Consider the following 20,331-nt stretch of genomic DNA (forward strand, 5'->3'; position numbering starts at 1 on the left):
GAAAAAGGTATCTGAATTCGACCTTTTTTCTTCTTACAAAGGAAAATGATTTGTTATGTTATGTTATGTTATATTATGTTATGTTATAATTGTCAAAGTTTGACTCAGACTCACAATTTATCAGACCACTCTGTTTTATTAGCAAAGCCGCTCTGCTAATACATTTAGAAGTGAGCCCCCCGAGTGGGGCTTGTGTCTCTTAATTTATACAGTTTTTTGGAGAACAAGTTACAGAGAAGTTACAGACAAAAGAAGAAAAAGATTTTAGTCACCACCCTTCGAGATCCCTGAGACCAGTTACATATCTTCAATTACCTGCCACCCTTAACAATCTCCTTTAACAGCTTCCAGTTAACTTAACTAATTGCCCTTCACACCTTCCATTCTGATGCCTGCTTCTTAGACGTGCTGGCTCCATCTTAATTGCTTCTCCATTCAAAAGCTAACTGTCCCTACGTGTGCTCCCTCAGATACTTTGTAACATGTTTTGGCATGCCCTCTCATATACAATGTATCCAGCATGTCCCCTTATACAACGTTATACTTATACAATGTTATACTTCCACATGTTATAATAAAGATTATGCCACTAAAATCTCAGTTATTACCACTCTGCATTATACCAATATATTTCATTTGTAGGTACAAGAAGATACCAGGGATCTGGGCCACAATTCTACAAGACACTGGGTGCGTCTACGCTAGGAACTAACTTCGAAGTTAACTTCAATGTTAGGCACTACATTGAAGTAGCTAGCAGAGAGTCTACACACATTTTCCCTTACTTCAAAGATAACTTTGAAGTAAGGAGCCCAACTTTGAAGTCCTTACTCCATTCCTGGGAGTGGAGTAGTACCCTATTCCAAAGTTTAACTTCGAAGTAGGGTGTGTGTAGATGCCCAGCTTCGAAGTTGCTTATTTCAAAGTTGTACTTTGAAGTAAGGAACTTTGAAGTTATTTTTATAGTGTAGACACAGCACTGAGTATTTAAACACTGGGCTTAATCCTGAGGGGTCCCACACTCAACAAAACTGAATTATCAGCTTCTGATTGTAGGCTTCCCACCCAGCAAGTGTTGAGTTTTTATGGACACCCACAGTAGTTAAAATAATGATGGGAAACTTGCAGCCCACTGGGGTTCTATGTGTGGCCCATGAGATTTTTGTTTACTGTTGCCCAGGTGCAGACTTACCAGTGTACATTGGTATCTGTTCACATAATTTTTTCCTTAGTATTACTAAAGTGACACTCCCATAAAACAAAAGTACGTGAAGTGAGGTGTATGCTGATTGCACAGAACATTGACTGAGAGCCATGTGCTCCCTATGCAGCCAGTCAAGATACTATCATTCAATTGACACATCATGCAACTTCTACATACACAAGTACATTTAGCAAAGCTACCTTATCCTGGAAGACTGTTTTGGTTACACTAAACCTGCATCCCACTGAGAAGGGCCGCTCATATGGCCCACTCACTAACCTAGCTTGCCTGTGATTGAGTTAGGCACATCTTGAGAGACTGATCCTGCACCAACTTACATACATGCTTAATTTTATTGCCACAAGTAGTCTCATAAATAAAAAAAAGTCAACACAACTCCACACAGTGGTAAATTTAAATATACATATAAGTGTCCATAGGATCAGAACAGAAATTGTAGATGCTAAAATTCCCCTTCAAGCTAACAAATGTTTTAATTCATAATCATTCTTCTGTACTATCTGAGCTTTTGGGGACAAGAAGAAGAAGAAATCTTGTACCTCAACAAATATCGTAAGGGTTTATAATATCAAGATACGATATTTAACAGTCCTGGATCAGCTTACTGAATGTTTGAAACAGACAAATATCAGAAGTTGTCAGTACATAAAGTACTTAAAGTTACTTTCCAAAATATTGAGATTCCCCAAAGTCACACATTGACTAAAAGCCTCTCTACAACATGCTCAACGCCCTATATACTTGTACAAATAATGTAGACACTCTGGACTAAACATTCAAAAGCAGGTAATGATTTTGATGCCTTCATTTTGGATGCCTAACTTGATGACCCTTAAAGAGGCCTGTTCTTCAAAAAGCACTGAGTGGATACCACTGAAAAATATTCATTGAAACAGTTTTCCTTAAGAGAAAGATGGCTTCAACTAAGTTGCCATTTTTCATGAAGTTGTGTTGATTTTAAAAAAATTTTGTTTAAAAAATACTACCTTGGAAACATCTTGGAAAATGAAAAAACATCATATTTAACATTTTCAGAATAAAATAGCTTTGATTATTCTTGTAGAAGCAACTTTTCATTTTAAAATTCACTTTAGGTTTCAGACACGTCAAACCACAACTTTGAGGGATTCAAAAAGATTTCTTTTTAATTTAATCTAATGAAAATATAAATTGTTGTTTTCCATACAAATGCATACTAAAAAAAATCCTGAAATCTTATTTTTTGGCGGTATGGAAAATCCATTTCTGACCATTTTCTTTGTGAAATAATTGCCCAACTTAGATGTATACCCCAAATTAAAAAACATACTAAGAGACCGAAAAAAGAGCCACCATGGGTTAACACCCATGTAAAACAAGTAGTGAAGGATAAAAAAGCATCTTTCAAAAAGTGGAAGGCAAATCCTAGTGAGGTAAATAGAAAGGAATAAAAACACTACCAAATTAAGTGTAAAACTGTAATAAGAAAAGCCAAAAAAGAAGTTGAGGAACAGCTACCCAAAAGCTCAAAAAGTAATAACAAAATGTTTTTTACATACATTAGAAGCAGGAAGCCTGCTAAAAAACCAGTGGGTCCCCTAGACAATACAAATAGAAAAGGAGCAATCAAGGACGATAAAGCCACTGTGGAGAGACTAAATAATTTCTTTGCTTCAATCTTCACGGCTGAGGATGTTGGGGAGATCCCCAGACTTGCACCGTTTTTTGTGGGAAATGAAACTGAGGTACTGTCCCAGATTGAAGTGTCATTAGAGGAGGTTTTGGAACAAATAGATAAACTTAATGTTAACAAATTACTGGGATCAGATGGCATTCATCCAAGGGTTCTGAAAGAACTCAATGGGAAATTACAGAGCTATTAATACTAGTTTGTAACCTGTCCTTTGGATCAGCCTCCATACCTAAGGACTGGAAGATAGCTAATGTGACACCAATATTTAAAAAGGGCTGTAGAGGTGACCCTGGCAATTATAGACCGGTAAGTTTAATGTCAGTTCCGGGCAAACTAGATGAAACAATAGTAAAGAATAAAATTGTCAGGCATGTAGAGGATCATAACTTGATGGGCAAAAGTCAACATGGTTTCTGCAGAGGGAAATCATGTCTTACTAATCTGTTAGAGTTCTCTGAAGGGGTTAACAAACATGCAGACAGGGGAGATCCAGTGGATATAGTATACTTAGATTTCCAGAAAGCCTTTGACAAGGTACCTCATCAAAAGATCTTATGTGAATTAAGTTGTCCTGGGATAAGAGGGAAGGTCCTTTCATGGACTGAGAACTGGTTAAAAGACAGGAAACAGAGGGTTGGCATAAATGATAAATTTTCCAAATGGAGAGGGGTAACTAGTGGTGTCCTCCAAGGGTCAGTCCTAGGACCAGTCCCGGTCAATTTATTCATAAATGATCTGGAGAAGGGGGTGAGCAGTGAGGTGGCAAAGTTTGCAGATGTCACTAAACTGTTCAAGACAGTCAAGACAAAGGCAGACTGTGAACTTCAAAAAGATCTCATCAAACTGAGTGACTGGGCAACAAAATGGCAAATGAAATTTAATGTGGATAAGTGTAAGGTAACACACATTGGAAAAAATAACCCCAACTATACTTACAATATGATGGGGGCTAATTTAGCTATAACTAATCACGAAAGAGATCTTGGAGTTATCGTGGATAGTTCCTTGAAAACATCCATGCAGTGTGCAGAGGCAGTCAAAAAGGCGAATAGGATGTTAGGTATTCTCAAAAATGGGATATAAAATAAAACAAGGAGTATTTTACTGCCCCTATATAAATCCTGGGTACACCCATATCTTGAATACTATGTATGTATGCAGTCTCCTCACCTAAAAACAGATATCCTGGCACTGGAAAAGGTTCAGAAAAGGGCAAGTAGAATGATTAGGGGCTTGGAACAGGTCCCGTATGAGGAGAGGTTAAAATGATTGGGACTTTTCAGTTTAGAAAAGAGGAGGCTGGGGGAGGGGCATGATAGAGGTATATAAAATTATGACAGGTGTAGAGAAGGTGAAAAAGGAGAAGTTATTTACTTGTGCCCTTAACACAAGAACTAGAGGACACCCAATGAAATTAATGGGTAGCAGATTTAAAACTAACAAAAGAAAGTTCTTCTTCATTCAGCTCATAGTTAACAAGCTTGCCAGAGGAAACTGTGAAGGCTGGGACTGTAACATAATTTAAGAGAGCACTAGATAAATTCATGGAGGTTAGGTCCATAAAAGCCGACTAGCCAAGGGTAGGAATGGTGTCCCTGGCCTCTGATTGTCAGAGGCTGGAGTTGGTGGCAGGAGACAAATTGCTTGATCATTGTCTTCGGTTCCCACCCCCTCCCCCCCCACCCCCGAGGCACCTGGCACTGGCCACTATCAGCAGACAGGCTACTGGGCTGGATGGACCTGTGGTCTGACCCAGTATGGCCATTCTTATTTCTTACCTCTCGTAGAGTCTGCATCTTTTTCACAGAAAGATTAAGAAAAAACTTTTCACATGAATACACAGCATGAAATAAAAAAGGAAACAATCTAATGTGTCATTCAACATTAGTTTAATCTAATTTAGGTACAAAATGTTAACAATCTTTAATCATAAACATATATTTATTGAGCAGTGTCATTGCGGGGAAGAGTTAAGGTTTGTGTAAAACTAAATGTGCATTTTCATGCTCGAACATGTTTGCATATCTTTTAATGTTTCCCTTAACTTTGAATTCACTGGCTTTTCAGTGTTTGATTTTGGAACAGAGAGTCAAGGGACGACGCACAGGTCACTGACAGCAATGGAAGTAGAACATGGGTTTCCAGACTCACAAGCCAGTGTCCCATTTTACTATAGTCTCTTCCAAGCAATGTCCAAAGGTCATTCTTCTCTCATCAGTGGCACAGATGGAATGAATTAATCATCTCAGTGCAAGTCCTGGCTGACAGGTCAGCTTATTAAAAAGAAAGAACTATAACAATATTCTACAACAATGGCACTACAGCTTAACTTGCAATAACACAGGTTTTGGGGGGCAGCTACTATAGAATACTGTAGTATTACTTGTGTAATTAAAAGTGCTTGCATCCCACTTACTAGCTACGTCTCCACTGGGATGCTACATCGAAACAGCTTATTTTGATATAGCAAAATCAAAATAAGCTATTTCGACTAATAGCGTCTACATGTCCTCCAGGGCTGGTGCTGTCGACGTTCAACGTCGACGCTGGACAGCACTACATTGAAGTAGGCGCTGCAGGGGAGCGTCTGCACACCAAAGTGGCCCAAATCAAAATAAGGGTGCCAGGAACAGCTGCAGACAGGGTCACGGGGGGACTAGCACTTCTGGGGCAACAGCAAGCCTCTCCCTTAAAGGGCCCCTCCCAGACACACTCAGACTGCACAGCATGTGGTCTGCAGAGACACAGGCACACACACCCCGTGAAGCACCATGGACCCCCAGCAGCAGCAGCAGCAGCAGCCAGAGGCCCACACACCCACCCCTGGAGGACCAGTGGTTTTCCTGCTCAGTATCATGCAGGAGGCAGCTGACCATCTTTTATTTGAGGAAGATGAGCTGTCCTCAGGGGATGAGGAAGCAGCCCCAGACCTTGCTGCCCTCCCAGCTCCCCCTCCGCCGCACACGCTGCAGGCTGTGGAGATACCCCATGAACACGGACTAGTGGGAGCGGCTGGTGCTTGGTGAGTGGGACAACGACTGCTGGCTCCAGAACTTCCGAATGAGCCGGCAGACATTCCTGGAGCTCTGCCAGTGGCTCACACCTGCCTTACGGCACCAGGACACCCCCATGCGACGTGCCCTCACTGTAGAGAAACGGGTCGGCGTCGCTGTCTGGAAGCTGGCCACTCCAGACAGCTATCAATCCGTAGGGCAGCAGTTCGGCGTGGGCAAGGCCACCGTCGGGGCTGTCCTCATGGAGGTAAGAGGACCCGGGGGGGGACCCTGGGGGGGGCCCTGGAAGGGAGGGGGGGAGCCCACGGGGGAGGGCCAGACACACCCTGCACACCCCTCACCGGTGCTCTCTCATGTCCTTCCCCTGCAGGTCATCCACGCAATCAATGCCCTGCTCCTCCACAGGCTCGTGCGGCTTGGGGACCTGGATGCTGCCATCGCGGTGTTTGCCAGCCTGGGCTTCCCAAATTGCTTTGGGGGTCTGGATGGGACCCATATCCCCATCCATTCCCTGGAGCACAGCAGAGGATGCTTCCTACATAGGAAGGGATACCATTCCGTGGTCCTCCAGGCCTTGGTGGACAGCCAGGGCCGCCTCTTGGACATCTATGTTGGCTTGCCTGGCAGCACCCATGATGCCCAGGTGTTCAGAAATTCTGGCCTGTGCCACCGGCTGGAGGCAGACACCTACATCCCCCAGCGGGAGATCCCTGTGGGGGACACCACCATGCCCCTCTGCCTCATTGCAGATGCGGCATACCCCCTCCGGCCCTGCCTTATGCACCCTTACGTGGGCCATGTCACAGCCAGCCAGAAGCAGTTCAACACACACTTGAACCATGAGCGCCAAGTGGTTGAGCGCACTTTCGGCCACCTCAAAGGGCGCTGGAGGTGTCTCCTCACCCGCCTGGATGCAGGCCTCACCAACATCCCCCAGGTTGTGGGTGCATGCAGCGCACTCCACAACCTGGTGGAGAGCAAGGGAGAGGCCTTCTTCCAGGGCTGGGTTGTGGAGGCTGGCAGGGCCAATGTCCAGCCACCCGCTGACCCCAGTCGCCAGGTCAACCCTGAGGGGATCCGGGTCCGGGAGGCCCTGCAGGCCCATCTTGACCAGGCTGCGGGGTGAACGCTGGCAGGGCCAGCTGCGGGTGAGCCACCCCCATCCTCCACAACACTCCCTGCCCCCACACCCACACCACAGAGAACGTGAGAGCACACCCCCCCACACACTTCTGTTCAATAAATGGAATATTTTTTAAACAAAACCGTGCAACCTTGTATTAATTATTAACAGAAGAAGAAGGGGGGAACTATGTACATGGGGGGGGGCAGGTACAAAACAGGGGTAGAACAAAAACTATTTACAAAGATGGGGGGAATATGTCCATAGGAGGGGGCCTTCGGGGGCAACGTCCTCGGCCACGCACCCCCTATTGTCCTGCACCTGGTGTTGGGGGGGCGCGACCCACGTCTTGGCCGGAGGCCCGGTCGAGGCTGCGTGGGGGCCGGGAGAACCGGCAGATAGGGCTGGGCAGAGTCCAGAGGCCCATGGTCCCCCTCGGTGGCAGGCCCCAGGATGGCTGATGGTGGAGGGACGGCAGGCGGAGCGGTGGGTGAAGCGGCAGGCAGAGCGGCAGGCGGAGCAGTGGGGGGGCCAAGTGCCGTGCGATGTCCTCGAAGGTGCGCATGAAGGCTCCCCAGGCCTCCTGGTGCCAGGCCAGCTCTAGCTCCTGGAGATGGAGCCACCGCTCCTCCACCTGCAGGCGCCACTCGGACACCTCCAGCTGATGCAGGAGGGCGGCGAGCAGCTGGGGGTCCGTGGACGCCCACAGATGGCTCTGCCGCTGTCGGGCTCATCCTTGGGCTGGTCCATGGTCCACTGAGGGGCTGGCCTGGTGGGATGGCCCCAGTGGGCTCTCCGGGACCACAGACGCCACGCCGGTGCTCTCCGGGCCCTCCGATGGTGCAGCTACGGAACAGAGGAGGGAAGAAGAGTGGAGACAGCTGTTAGTCTGGGCCCTGACCCGTGGCCTTTGTCCCCCCACCCCTCTGCTGCTGGTTCCCCATCCCTGTCCCCCGGAGATGTTGCTGCTGCTGATGATGATGGGTATCCAACCCCCCCCCGGGGGGGGTACCCTAGGTTCCACTCCCCCCATCCCCAGGGATGGGACATGGAGCTGTCCTGCGCAGGGGCTGATGGACTTTTCTGAGGGACATGCCACTGCTGTCCTTGGGGCCATGGTCATCTGGGTATGTGGAGGGCCCTGGTCATGTCTCTTGTCCCCGCCCCTTAGCCCCAGGGGTGTGCACCGGGGGGGTACATACCTGACGCTCCGCTCCCACAGTCAGGGGACACCCATTGGGCGGACGCCCTGCTGGAGCTGCGGGAGGGGAGGGCGATTTGGAGCCCCCCGACACTGGAGGCCCCCTCCTCCTCCTCTGGTGTCCCAGGGGTGGGCTCCTGGGGTGCAGGGCTTGCCTCCGGGGTGGACTCCATCTCCAGGGCCTGCTGGGGTTCATCGGCTGATGTGTCAAGAGTGGCCGGGGGAGAGGAGGTGTACCGGGGGCCCAGGATGGCCCTGAGCTCCCTGTAAAAGGGGCAAGTGGCGGGGGCGGCCCCAGATCGGCTGGCCATGTCCCAGGCCCGGGCGTAACCCTGACGCAGCTCCTTTACCTTACTCCTGACGTGGTCAGGAGCATGGGCAGGGTGACCCCGGGCAGCCAGGCCCTCAGCCAGCCGAGCGAATGCATCCGTGTTCCGCCTCTTGCTCCCCATTACCTGGAGCACCTCCTCCTTGCCCCAGAGCCACAGCAGGTCCCGGATCTCGGCCTCTGTCCAGGAGGGGCCCCGCTGCCTCTTTCCCCGCCGGCTGGCAGGCTGGGAGCCCTGGGTCCCCTTGGTGGGGGTGCCCTGTGGGCGCTTGGGGGGCTGACTGGATGCCATGGGGTGCAGGGTGGTGGGTTGGGGCTGCTGAGTGACGTGCAGGCTGGACATGTGTCTGTGCTGCTGCCTGCACGAGCTCTCAGCTTCCTGCACAGGAAATAAGGGGGCGGGGAGCTTTAAGGGGCTGCTGCATGCGGCGACCATAGAGCTCAGGGGCTGGACAGAGCGTCTCTCAACCCCTCAGCTGATGGCTGCCATGGCGGACCCCACTATTTGGATGTTGCGGGACGCGGATCGTCTACACGTGCCCTCCTTCGACATTCAACGTCGAAGTGGGGTGCTATTCCCATCTCCTGATGAGGATAGCAACTTCGAAGTCTCACCGCCTTACATAGATTTCAACTTTGAAATAGCGCTCAGCACGTGTAGATGCGGCAGGCACTATTTCGAAGTTGGCACGGCTACTTCGAAATAACCAGCTAGTGTAGACGCGGCTACTACCACAAATGACACCCACGCTGGTAGTATCATTAGAGGGGGAAAAGACAGAAAATACTCAGAGACTGAAGTTGCCTTTTAAATTTTGAGATGAATCTCCTGGTACCAAGATACGGCTAGGTATAGAAGCCAATGCTGCCAATGCCCTAATTTAGTCTTGGAAAGATTCAATTTTTATTGATAAATGTTGATTGTAGCACACACACACACACACACAATGAAAAATATCTCCATCAATAATAATCACACTTTACAGATAGGTAAATTAGAAAAACGCTGCTTGAGTATGTAAGAGTTTAATTTAAGACACTTTACTGGATATATTTTCCTATGTGATTGAATTTTGTGTTTTAGTTGTTATAAAATTTTGACTTTTTAAATCTCAAAAGTTATTATGAAATGAAATTATCTTCCTCTCATGGTCTGACTGCCATAATTTCCAATAACTGTGAACATTTAAATTGATAAAAATAAAACAAAATGCTTAAAAATTTAGATAAATCTTTTAAAAAACTAAAAATGCTGGCAACCCTACCTATATCACATCTTTTCACAGACAAATAGATGATGTAAATCTCCACTCATGTTAGTCTGGCTCCCTTATCCAGCCCTACATGTCACTCCAGGGAAGAATTTCCACTGGCTGAACCGAACCTCAGTCACACTGCAGTCACTATCTTGTAAACAATTATATATCTAGCTGTCGCCGTGTGTGGTGAGGGTGTAAAAATCCCATTCATTTCTGAGAATATATCCGTCAGTGAAAAGGGGCTTTATTCATTGTGAATGCTATGATGAAGCTAATTATTAAACTGAGTTATCTCAATGAAAACATAAAATTTAATCTACCATTGCACAAACAAAATATAGAAGCACAAATCAGTTTTTTTTACCTTCTATAATTTCATGTGTATATAATTTAATACACGGATAAAAGTAATTAATTCATAAAAGAGAGGCAGTTAAGAGAATTACAATGAGCATGGAGAGTAATGTGTATTTTAAGGAAGGCAATAAATTTATATCTCAACATCTAGGACCCATGGATATTTTTTAGTATTTCACAATACAAAAAAATTACCTTTTTCTTTTACTTACAGACTGGTAAGGATTTTTCCTGGCAAAGTTAAAGAATCACAGCTGTAGCTTTTATAAGGACTACACAGAGATATAAACAATGCTTAAATGAGACTTACAACTGCAAGACAGAGAGATTTTCATAACTGCGAGAGAAAGAGCGAGAGAGAGAGAGATTCATTATTCAAGACATAGCCAAAGTTCTCTTGAGAATAGTACTAGAAGGCTTAGAGGTCTGCAATGTGTGCGCACAGCAGCTTCTCTGGTTCCATTTAATATTTGCTTGACAAGTCACAGAGTCCTCGTAGGCAACAACAGCATATGATCTCCTTGAAAGTTTTCCTGAGCTCTTGGCTCCGGAATGCATAGATAAGTGGATCAATGATGGAATTGCACATGATGAGGATGAGGTACAAGTTAAAGTGGGACATGAAACACACACAATATGGGTTGTGGGGGCAGGAGATATAGAAAGTCAAGTGAAGGAAAAACGGAGCCCAGCATACCACAAAAACCCCTATCAAGATAGTCAAAGTGATGGCCCCCTTCATGTTGGCACCCTGGCGAATTGTGCCAGTCCCCGGAAGAACTGCGATCTTTTTGATATGCAGTCGGGCCAGCATGAACATGTGGACGTAGAGGGAGGCCATGAGAACTAGCATGGTGAAGAACATGCTGATAAGGCAGATGATGACAACACTGCTGTCTGAGTAAATGATAAACAAAATGCCTGAAACTGTACAAGCAGCCCAGATGCAGGTTAGGATGATCCCTACACGCTTCACTGTCATAATGTTGTGGTACTGGAGCGCATAAAAGATGGTAAAATACCTGTCCACAGCTATGGAAAGCAGGCTGCAAATGGACGCAAGTAAAGAACTGCAAATCACTGAGTCAATGACATTGTCAATGTTTACAGTGAAACTTTGTGCGCCAGTGTCTGTACTGTTTAAGAGGGTGATTACAATGGTTTCCGATCCATTTGATAGACTCACGAGCATGTCAGCCACTGCCAGGCTGCAGATGAAAAAGTACATAGGTGAATGTAGATTCTTGTTCTTGGCTATTGCCACAATGACCAAAACATTCTCCAATAAACTTATGATGCCCAGAGTCACAAACACTTCAGGGGCCACAGACAGTTGTTCATAGCACCCCCCGGAGGAGTAACCTTTCCCACCTGACTCATTGATACCCCCATGCAATCCATGGCTGTGGTTCCAAAAATGCAGAGGCTGCTGCACACCATGGTGGCGTGTGATATTCATTTTACAAAGTGACGATCCACCCTTGGGTCTCTTTCCAGCTTGTTGCCTTTTAAATGTCAAGTTTCTTTTTCGCTTTCCACGTCGTCCTCCACTTGCAAAGTCACCACAAAGGCCTCCCAGGGAGAAAGCAGTTAAAACCCTGGCATGATACCAAACAGCAGGATTTCAGAGTCTGAAATGCTGGTTTTGTCTCTTTCAGATGCAGTTTCTAGTGGTCACCACGTTTAGCAGGGTTATCGAATTCCAGGATATTCAACCAACAGCTGTTTTGGCTCCCCCACCACAGAGGTTATATTTTATACTGGTGCATCCGGGTATTTCCTTGTCTTCCATTAGGAAAGGTAAAAGGAAAATACTCAAGTGAGTGCTGCTGAGTGGAAAAAATTTCAAACCGTAAGCACCACTCTGGCAGGCAGTGTACGTTTGCAGCCTGTTTTATGGTGTGTAGAGGGGGAGAAAGTATTCAGAGGCATGCTCCTCCTCTGCTTTACCTTCAGCCAATAAGGCTAAGGAACAGTGAAAGTCCAGGAGATGCTGATTACGTTTTAGAACTGCACATCACATAGCAAAATAGTTTCAGATGCAGCACGGCTCCCTACAGTTGCAGGAAATTAGATATTGTTTTGCTTCCTTATCTTTTCAGAATAGATTTATTCCTCTCACACTCCTCCACATGGGATTTTCTGCATTAACACCATCACCATCATCATGTCGTACAACTACAGCTGCTTTCTGAGTCTTAAAGAAGTCCTTAAATTGTTCTGATGCCTTGGGTGGGCATGCAGGTGGGGGCAGGGGACAGCTGCCCCAAGGTCCAGCAATTCAAGCTGGCCTGGAGCACCAGGCCCTTTAAATCACTGCTGGAGCCCCACACAGCATGCTCCAGGCAGTGCTTAGGACTAGGAGGGGTGTGCAGCACTCTGAGGCTGCGTCTACACGTGCACGCTACTTCGAAGTAGCGGCAGTAACTTCGAAATAGCGCCCGTCACGTCTACACGTGTTGGGCGCTATTTCGAAGTTGAAATCGACGTTAGGCGGCGAGACGTCGAAGTCGCTAACCCCATGAGGGGATGGGAATAGCGCCCTACTTCGACGTTCAACATCGAAGTAGGGACGTGTAGACGATCCGCGTCCCACAACATCGAAATAGCGGGGTCCTCCATGGCGGCCATCAGCTGGGGGGTTGAGAGATACTCTCTCTCCAGCCCTTGCGGGGCTCTGTGGTCACCATGGGCAGCAGCCCTTAGCCCAGGGCTTCTGGCTGCTGCTGCTGCAGCTGGGGGTCCGTGCTGCATATACAGGGTCTGCAACTAGTTGTTGGCTCTGTGTATCTTGCACTGTTTAATGAAAGTGTGTCTGGGAGGGGCCCTTTAAGGGAGCGACTTGCTGTTGAGTCCGCCCCGTGACCCTGTCTGCAGCTGTGCCTGGCTCCCTTATTTCGATGTGTGCTACTTTGCCGTGTAGACGTTCCCTCGCTGTGCCTATTTCGATGTTGGGCTGAGCAACGTTGAAGTTGAACATCGACGTTGCCAGCCCTGGAGGACGTGTAGACGTTATTCATCGAAATAGCCTATTTCGATGTCGCAACATCGAAATAAGCTATTTCGAAGTTGGGTGCACGTGTAGACGTAGCCTGAGTGGTGCTGAGTGCTGGCTGCCCCCAATCCTGCCCTTTCCACCGAGCGCTTCCAGGACTGCTGGGCTGCCCACCCCAACACCCTACCTTTCCCAGGGGCCTAGGGACAAAGCTACATATTTTACTTGCATGCCAAATATGTTCTAGATTGGGAATCAACTGAATCCAGATCTCCTCCTGACACTGCAGACTTCCTTGGCCATGACATTTAATCCCTATGGGGATGTCTACACTACCGAGTTATTCCAGAATAGTTTATTTCAGAGTTATTATTTCAAAATAAGCTATTCCAGAATAATCCATCTACACTACAGGGAAACCCCAAAATAAGCAAAACTTATTCTGAAATAGTGCGTCCACACACAAGAGAGCCTATTTCAAATTGGAGCCCCTGAGGCTTACCAATTTTGAAATAAGCTGACCAGTATTTTGAAAATATTTCACAATAGTGTTTGTGTTGAGCAGACCCTTGCAAAATTATTTCAAAGTAGAGGCCATTATTTCAAAATAACTTTGCCATGCAGACATACCCTATATGTCTAAGGCTGCGTCTACACTACAAGCTAAAATTAATTTTATTAAAATCGATTTCTTAAAGCTGGGTTTTATCAATTTGATTTGGAGCATCCTCACCTTCCTGCAAGTTCCGCACAAAATCAATTTATTGCTGCCTCACACAACACCAAAATTGACTGTTGCAGCAGTGTATTGTGGGAACCTACCTCACAGTTCCCTGAGACCTTTAGCATTCTAGATATTTTCAATGGTGCAACATGGGGGAAAAATGCCCTGTAAGTGGCTATGGGTATCTGACAACATCTTCCAACATTTTATTTCCTCCATTTCCCTGCCATGTTAACCAAATATCCCTTTTTCTGGGTTAAATCAGCCTTGCCTGTATAAGAGATGTGCTTTTGATAATTGAGTGGAGGGGAGGAAAGGTTAGAAAAAAGATTTCAGGTTTCCCAACTGACAGGTTTTCAAAACAGGATGAAAAATCACTGGATCTTTGGAGGTTTGGATCTGGATTTAGCTCTCCTGTCAAAGAAGATCCTCAGATCAATTATTTTGTCTCAAAGGACAGTCACTCTAGTGACTAATTTCTGAGTGTGCTTGAACAGCAGAGATACAAGCTGCTGTGCAAACACTCTTGCACCCACTCCTTTCCAGACAGCGTTCTACACAGCACACCAGGAAGGAGCCCAAGATTCCCTGGGCCCTCAAGGAATAATCCGGAGTGGTCCCAAGAGACAGTCTGGGGAACCAAGAGGTGGGTCCCTCTTGGACTGGGCAAAAAGTGCCGACCTTCCTGGATCTGTGGGAGAGGAAAATATACCGCAGGACCCCAAGGTGAAGCTCCGTAATGCCCAAGCCCATGCCAGATGGGCACCATCCTTGCAGAATGAGGCCACCCCCTCTGTTGCAGCAAGGAGGAAGTACAGGTGAAAGTGAAGGAGCTCCAGCAGGGTTACATCTGGGCCCAATATGCTGGCCAACACTCTAAGGCAGGACCCACCAGCTGCCTCTATTACCAGCAGGCTCAGGCTTGGATCTAGGTTTAGACCTCCTGGCAAAGAAGACCCTCAGAACAAAAATTTTCATCCTTGCAATTACTGTAAAACCTTGAAATGGATGTGTCAGTAATAGACAACGAGCACAACACTGAAAATGCAATGTATCATAAAATCAGTTATGGCTCTATTGGTCGCTGCAAGCCTTACTTGGAGAATGGTGGTAATTGTAGAGCTAGTACATTGCTTTCAATGGCCTTTGGATAAAGCCCATACAAAAATTTGCTCTCAAAGGACAGTCATTCTTGTGAAAAAGATTTTAATTCTTTTGACCAAAAATCATGGCTACCAAGGGAGACTTACCCCAGAGTGGTCTAAAAGACCCCCAACCATGTCAGTGACCAGAGCCTTTCCCCATGTGGCTGTCAACCCCTGAAAACTGTGGCCCCAAGGAAGACTTCCCCCAGATAGCTAAAAGACCCCTGACTATATCAGCCACCAGAGACTTTTCCTGAGTGGTTGCCAGACCCCGAAAATCATGGCCGCTGAGGGATACTGCCCCCAGGCAGCTGCCAGGCCCCTGGATAGCTGCCAGCCCCTAATATCCTAGTCACCAAAGGAGACCCTCACCACATGCAAGCTGCCTGGAACCTTGCGCAGCACATCCTTTTATTGGTTCGGGATCAAGCCACGTGATACGGCTGTGCGCAGGAAAGTTTCGGACTGTATGACGCCTCCGGTGGGAGGGAAGGAATGGGATGTGGGGTCAGGACAAAATGTAACAGCTGCAAAGAAGTTTCTCATCCTATCATACAAGCACAACTCCCACCCACAGACTAGCTGCCACATGATGCGGGTGAGGGAAAGTTCCAGAAGGTGTGGCAAACTTGTGACTTTAGAGAAAGGTGTCTCTGGACTCAGCAATAAGACCAAGTAGACAGTAAGTCCCAGAGTAATCATTAATCCTCCCACAACACTGCCACATCAGGCCTGACAACAACCTTCACTGCACTGGTGTCATCTCTGCCTTAGAAGCCACTAAAAATATAAATTCTAGAGGAGAGGAAAAACAGCAGGAGCCCATAACAATTCTGTTCATCTACCCTGATAAAGTATTTTTAAAAATACAAAACTATCAAACTGAAACATAAAAACCAATAGAAACTAGAAAGAACAGAAAAGAAGAAAAACTATGGCATGTAGAATTATTGCTTGAGAACTCCATGTTCCTTTCGAAGCTGTTTAATGAGCCATTCCTTAACATCTGACAGAAAAACAAGACCAGCTTAGTTTGGTACAGCAGCAATCCCCAGTAAATAAGGGTTTAGCTCACAACTAACTTCCCTTCTCCCACATCCCTCCTCCCCCAAGCTCTAGAGTTCTGCAGAGGGACTATTAGATCAACTGCTGCATGCGGGGACAGGAAAGAGAGTTTGCCTACGGAATTATGGGTTCCACACACCGAATGTGAACCCCGAGTTAAAACAGTTTTATTTCCACAATTGGGTTTTCCACAGTAATAAGCTGTGTTCTATGGTTATAAAGATTTTATCTTGCTGAAGAGGCTTGGCTGGTTAATTCTACACCCTAATTCTGCAAATATTTTGATGATGATGATGATGATGGTCATGCAAGTACCTAGACATAGGGATCTGCTCGTGGAACTGCACCATATTGAAAAGTATAAAACCACAGACATACTAAATAACTAAAACTACCGCCCATATGCACAGGAAATCCCAAACATAGCAGGCCAGGACATTCCACTCACCAGCAGCATCCCGACAATGAAGGGGAAACAGTGGCCAGACAGGGATCTTTATTTTTCTGCTTCAGTTGCATGACATGAGTCAGGGATATAAAACAGTGTTTCCCAAACTTAAAACATTTGTGTAACCCTTTCAGGACTTTGGCCTTATCGGTGTGCCCCCTCTTCCAGTGCCATCCTAGTGCTTATCTCCTGATTCTTAGTATGTGTGGTACATGTATCATGTTTTGAAAAACACTAAAGATCGTGATCATAAGGGCCAATAACAAAATAAGTTTATTCTTGAATTTTACAGTGTAGGCTTTCTTTTCAGTGAGCATTATCGTAAGTGCAAAAGTCCTTCCTTAGTTTTAAATTACTGCTATAAAAAGTTAATGTTCTTGTGGTGTGGCACTGCATCTTTGTGCACTAACTCCTGTGGTAGGCAGTGTACTTGGCTACCTTCCCCTCTGTGGTACAGCTGTTCCAGGAGTGGTAGAGGACACAGAAGGACAGAGCTTGATTAGAAGGCTTAAGTGTGAGGGAACCAACTATATGGCACTGTCTTATGCAGTAAACCCTCGAGATACACACAATCAAGTTGCACACGTCTCGGATTAATGCAACTGCTGCCCCTGACAGGAGCGGGGAAACAGCTCCTGTCGGGGCAGCAGCCTGACTCTTGCCACCCTGACCAGCGTGGTTTCCTGCTCCTGACAGGGGTGGCAGCCACTCCTGTCAAGGGCAGCAGCTGCGAGTTAGGCTTCTGTCCCTGACAGACAGCTGTTTGCAGCACCGGTTCTCCCAGCTGGGGAGCCCTGTGTGTAGACAGACGTTTGTGACACAGTCTCGATAAACCCTGCTGCAAGCCTCTGTCTGCACACTGGGCTCCCCAGCTGGGCAGCCCAGCAGGCACACAGCTGCTTGTGTGATTTCTCAGAAAACTGCTGCTGTGTGCCCGCCTGGTGGTAGAAGCCAGAGGCTGTTTAGCTGTCCCTCCACTTCCCCAAGCTGCCTGCTTCCCCAAACTCTCCTCAATTTACCAAAATTTGATTCACATGGAGGTTGCCCAGAATGCACTCTTCACATAAATCAAGGGATTACTGTATGTACCTCAGAAAATGTGCAGACTCAGAGTTCTTAACTCCCAATTAGCTTTGAGAATTCTTTGGCAAAGATATATTTATTGTTTTTGCAAGTAGTATTGCTAATGTCTAAAAAACCCAACTTGCTCCTCCGAACTTTCTTGCCCACCAGTGATAAACCTGTATAAAAACATACTTTTGAGATTTGAGGAACCCTCAAGAGTAGCTGCAAGCAAAAATGGTACAGAACTAAATGACAAGGACTCAGAATTTTGTGCTGTTACCCTCATCTGAAGTGTCTGGGGGCTTTGAGACACATAAGTACATCAGAAAGGAAAACATGATCAATGCAAGGTTATAAAAATATTTTTGGCTGAAGTTGTGCAATTTGAAAACTACAACACCTTTAGGAGACCCCATATTTAAAAGCTTGGCTGTTGCTAATCTAAGTCCAACCCATCATTCATCTGCAACTTTTCAAGATACAGAGGTCAAAACGAATTATTTCCTGATGTGATCTTCATGTGACAAATACAACCTCTACTTTCTCAAATGAGAGATTTTCAAATCTGGGATGCGCTTGCTTAATATTGTAACTCTATGAGTCTTCATGACTTGTGGCTCAGAATATCTCAAATAAATGACTCAGTAATTGCCCAGGCAAGATTTTTCTGTGCTTTCAAAACTTGTAAAATTCATGTGTTTAATCCTCCACAGCAATACATCACATAAACTGTTCTACAGCAGAGTTCCAAATAATAGGCACAAGAAGTTCATTGGGAAAAATCCAACAAACTGGACCCAACGTGCATGAAAAGGCAAGAATGGTGAGGAATATACTATGTGCTGTACTGGAGGCAAAAATCAATTTCTGTTCTCACATGAAGTGTCTCCGGTGACATTGTCATTTGAACTGGGCAAAAAAGGCAAAATATGCCCCATGTACAAGTTTGACCAGGCAACACGAAAACACTGCAGTGGACCAGAAGCAGTTGCTCTTATGTAGATATACTAACTCTTGTTTTAGCCAAACCCAGTCATAGAATTAAAAACAAATTAGGAAGCTACCACTCATTTCAAAATGTGTTTGTCAGTGTGGAAGACAGATAAAGAAATATTTATTTGGGCTCAGTTTCTTCATTTTGAACATGTTATTGTTATAGTTCTTTTACCAAACCTTCCCCGTAAATATGTTTACTGTTTTGGTTTGTTTTATTGCCTCCCACTTTAGCTACTTGGAATTCTGGGACATAAGCCACCGAACTGAGACGTCACATTCCCCTGCCCCAACTGAACTGTGCGCCTCCATCTTAATGATCCTGGGTTTAGAGAAAAAAGAAATTCCAGAGGGGAGGTAGCTACAGGGGCTAAAGAAACAGAAGGTAGCGAGAGAACACCCAGAAGGAACCTCAGAGGCCACCTCTGCACTAGTGAGTATTTTCAAAAAATCAGAGGTTCTTTCGAAAGCTTTCACTGAGCATCTCCAGACAAAACACATTTTTCCAAAAGTAAATCGAAAGAACGTGGTGCTTCTTTCGGAAGTGCTCTTCTGGTCCTGGATAAGGAAGAGCTCCTTCTTTCAAAAGACTCTTTCAAAAGAAAACACGTGTACATGCTCCATGAGACATTCTTTCAATAGAGGGATCCTCCGTGGTGCCAGCCAGCTGGTGTGCAGAGACACCCTGGCCAGCACTAGTAGAGCTCTACGCTCCCTGCATCTGGCCATCTTAAAGGTGCAGGGAGCCCCAGAAACCCCATGGCAGGAAGCTGAGAGCATGGTGGCAGCAAGCTGACAAGCCTCACAGCCTCACATCCACCCCTGCAGGACAGATCTCACTTATGGCAGCCAGCCAACCAACCCATGACCCCCAGAGCCCTCCCCTCCCCCTGGGAGGCAGTCAAGGGGTTCAGGAGCCTGCCTGGGCCACCAAGAAAAGGGCCCTTTCATGGACTAAGCTGGAGCCCCAGGGCCTCCTTTGACTATGGCAGGATGAGGAGGTCCTTCAGGAGACACCTGGCAAGCAGAGGAATGCCCCTGCCTTTGCCCTGCTGGCCACTGGCTTGGCAGCCCATGAACAGTCTGCCTGGCTCCAGGAGCAAGTTCACTCCAAGGTGAAGGAGCTGAGGCAGGGCTGTACCCAGGTCCGGGACATAACCAGGCATTCGGGGGCAGCACCCACAAGCTGCCCTTTCTACTAAGAGCTACACAGCCTCCTCAGGCCCCAGGACACCTCACTCCCATCCACGGTCCTCAACACCGTGGTGGACAAGCCACATCCTGAGGAAAAGGTGGAGGCTCAGCCAGCACCCTCTGCCCAGTCAGCCCTGCTGGACATGGAGCCAGAGCTGCCCTCCGAGGACTTGAGCAGCAATGGGGACTTTGTCATCACCATGCCCTCGCAGTCATTCAGCCGGGCAACATCCAGCAGGGTGTCACCAGCGAGGGACCCTCCAGTAAGTATCTGGTAGGGCGCACACCCTGGGGAGTGAGGAGGTGGCACCTGCCACCACACAGCTGGAAGCAAGCCAACCACATGGCTGCCAACCCTAGTCCAGTCACACCCCAGAAGGCTGAGCCTTCTGGCCCGCAGAAATGGCCACAGGTGACACAGAGGACCCACGCTCGTGGACAGCACCTCAAGCTGCATGCACATGGAGGGTGTGGGGGAGGAGAACCAGATCTTGCCCAGTGCATGCGCCACCCATGTGGGGAC

At 46.8% G+C, this 20,331-nt stretch overlaps 1 protein-coding gene across 1 annotated transcript; it reads right to left on the reverse strand.

Moving 5' to 3' along the window:
• Positions 1-10,642: 10,642 nt before the first annotated feature.
• Positions 10,643-11,638, reverse strand: MC4R (melanocortin 4 receptor). Its single transcript, XM_074985948.1, has one exon. It carries the CDS (start codon positions 11,636-11,638, stop codon positions 10,643-10,645), a length of 996 nt encoding a protein of 331 aa, XP_074842049.1.
• Positions 11,639-20,331: the final 8,693 nt, after the last annotated feature.

Source organism: Carettochelys insculpta, chromosome 2 (assembly GCF_033958435.1).
Source record: "Carettochelys insculpta isolate YL-2023 chromosome 2, ASM3395843v1, whole genome shotgun sequence".
In the NCBI taxonomy this organism is placed as follows: domain Eukaryota; kingdom Metazoa; phylum Chordata; order Testudines; family Carettochelyidae; genus Carettochelys; species Carettochelys insculpta.

Bases quoted from the DNA above. Each gene is read 5' to 3' on its own strand.
- MC4R (XM_074985948.1), bottom strand. From the start codon at position 11,638: ATGAATATCACACGCCACCATGGTGTGCAGCAGCCTCTGCATTTTTGG.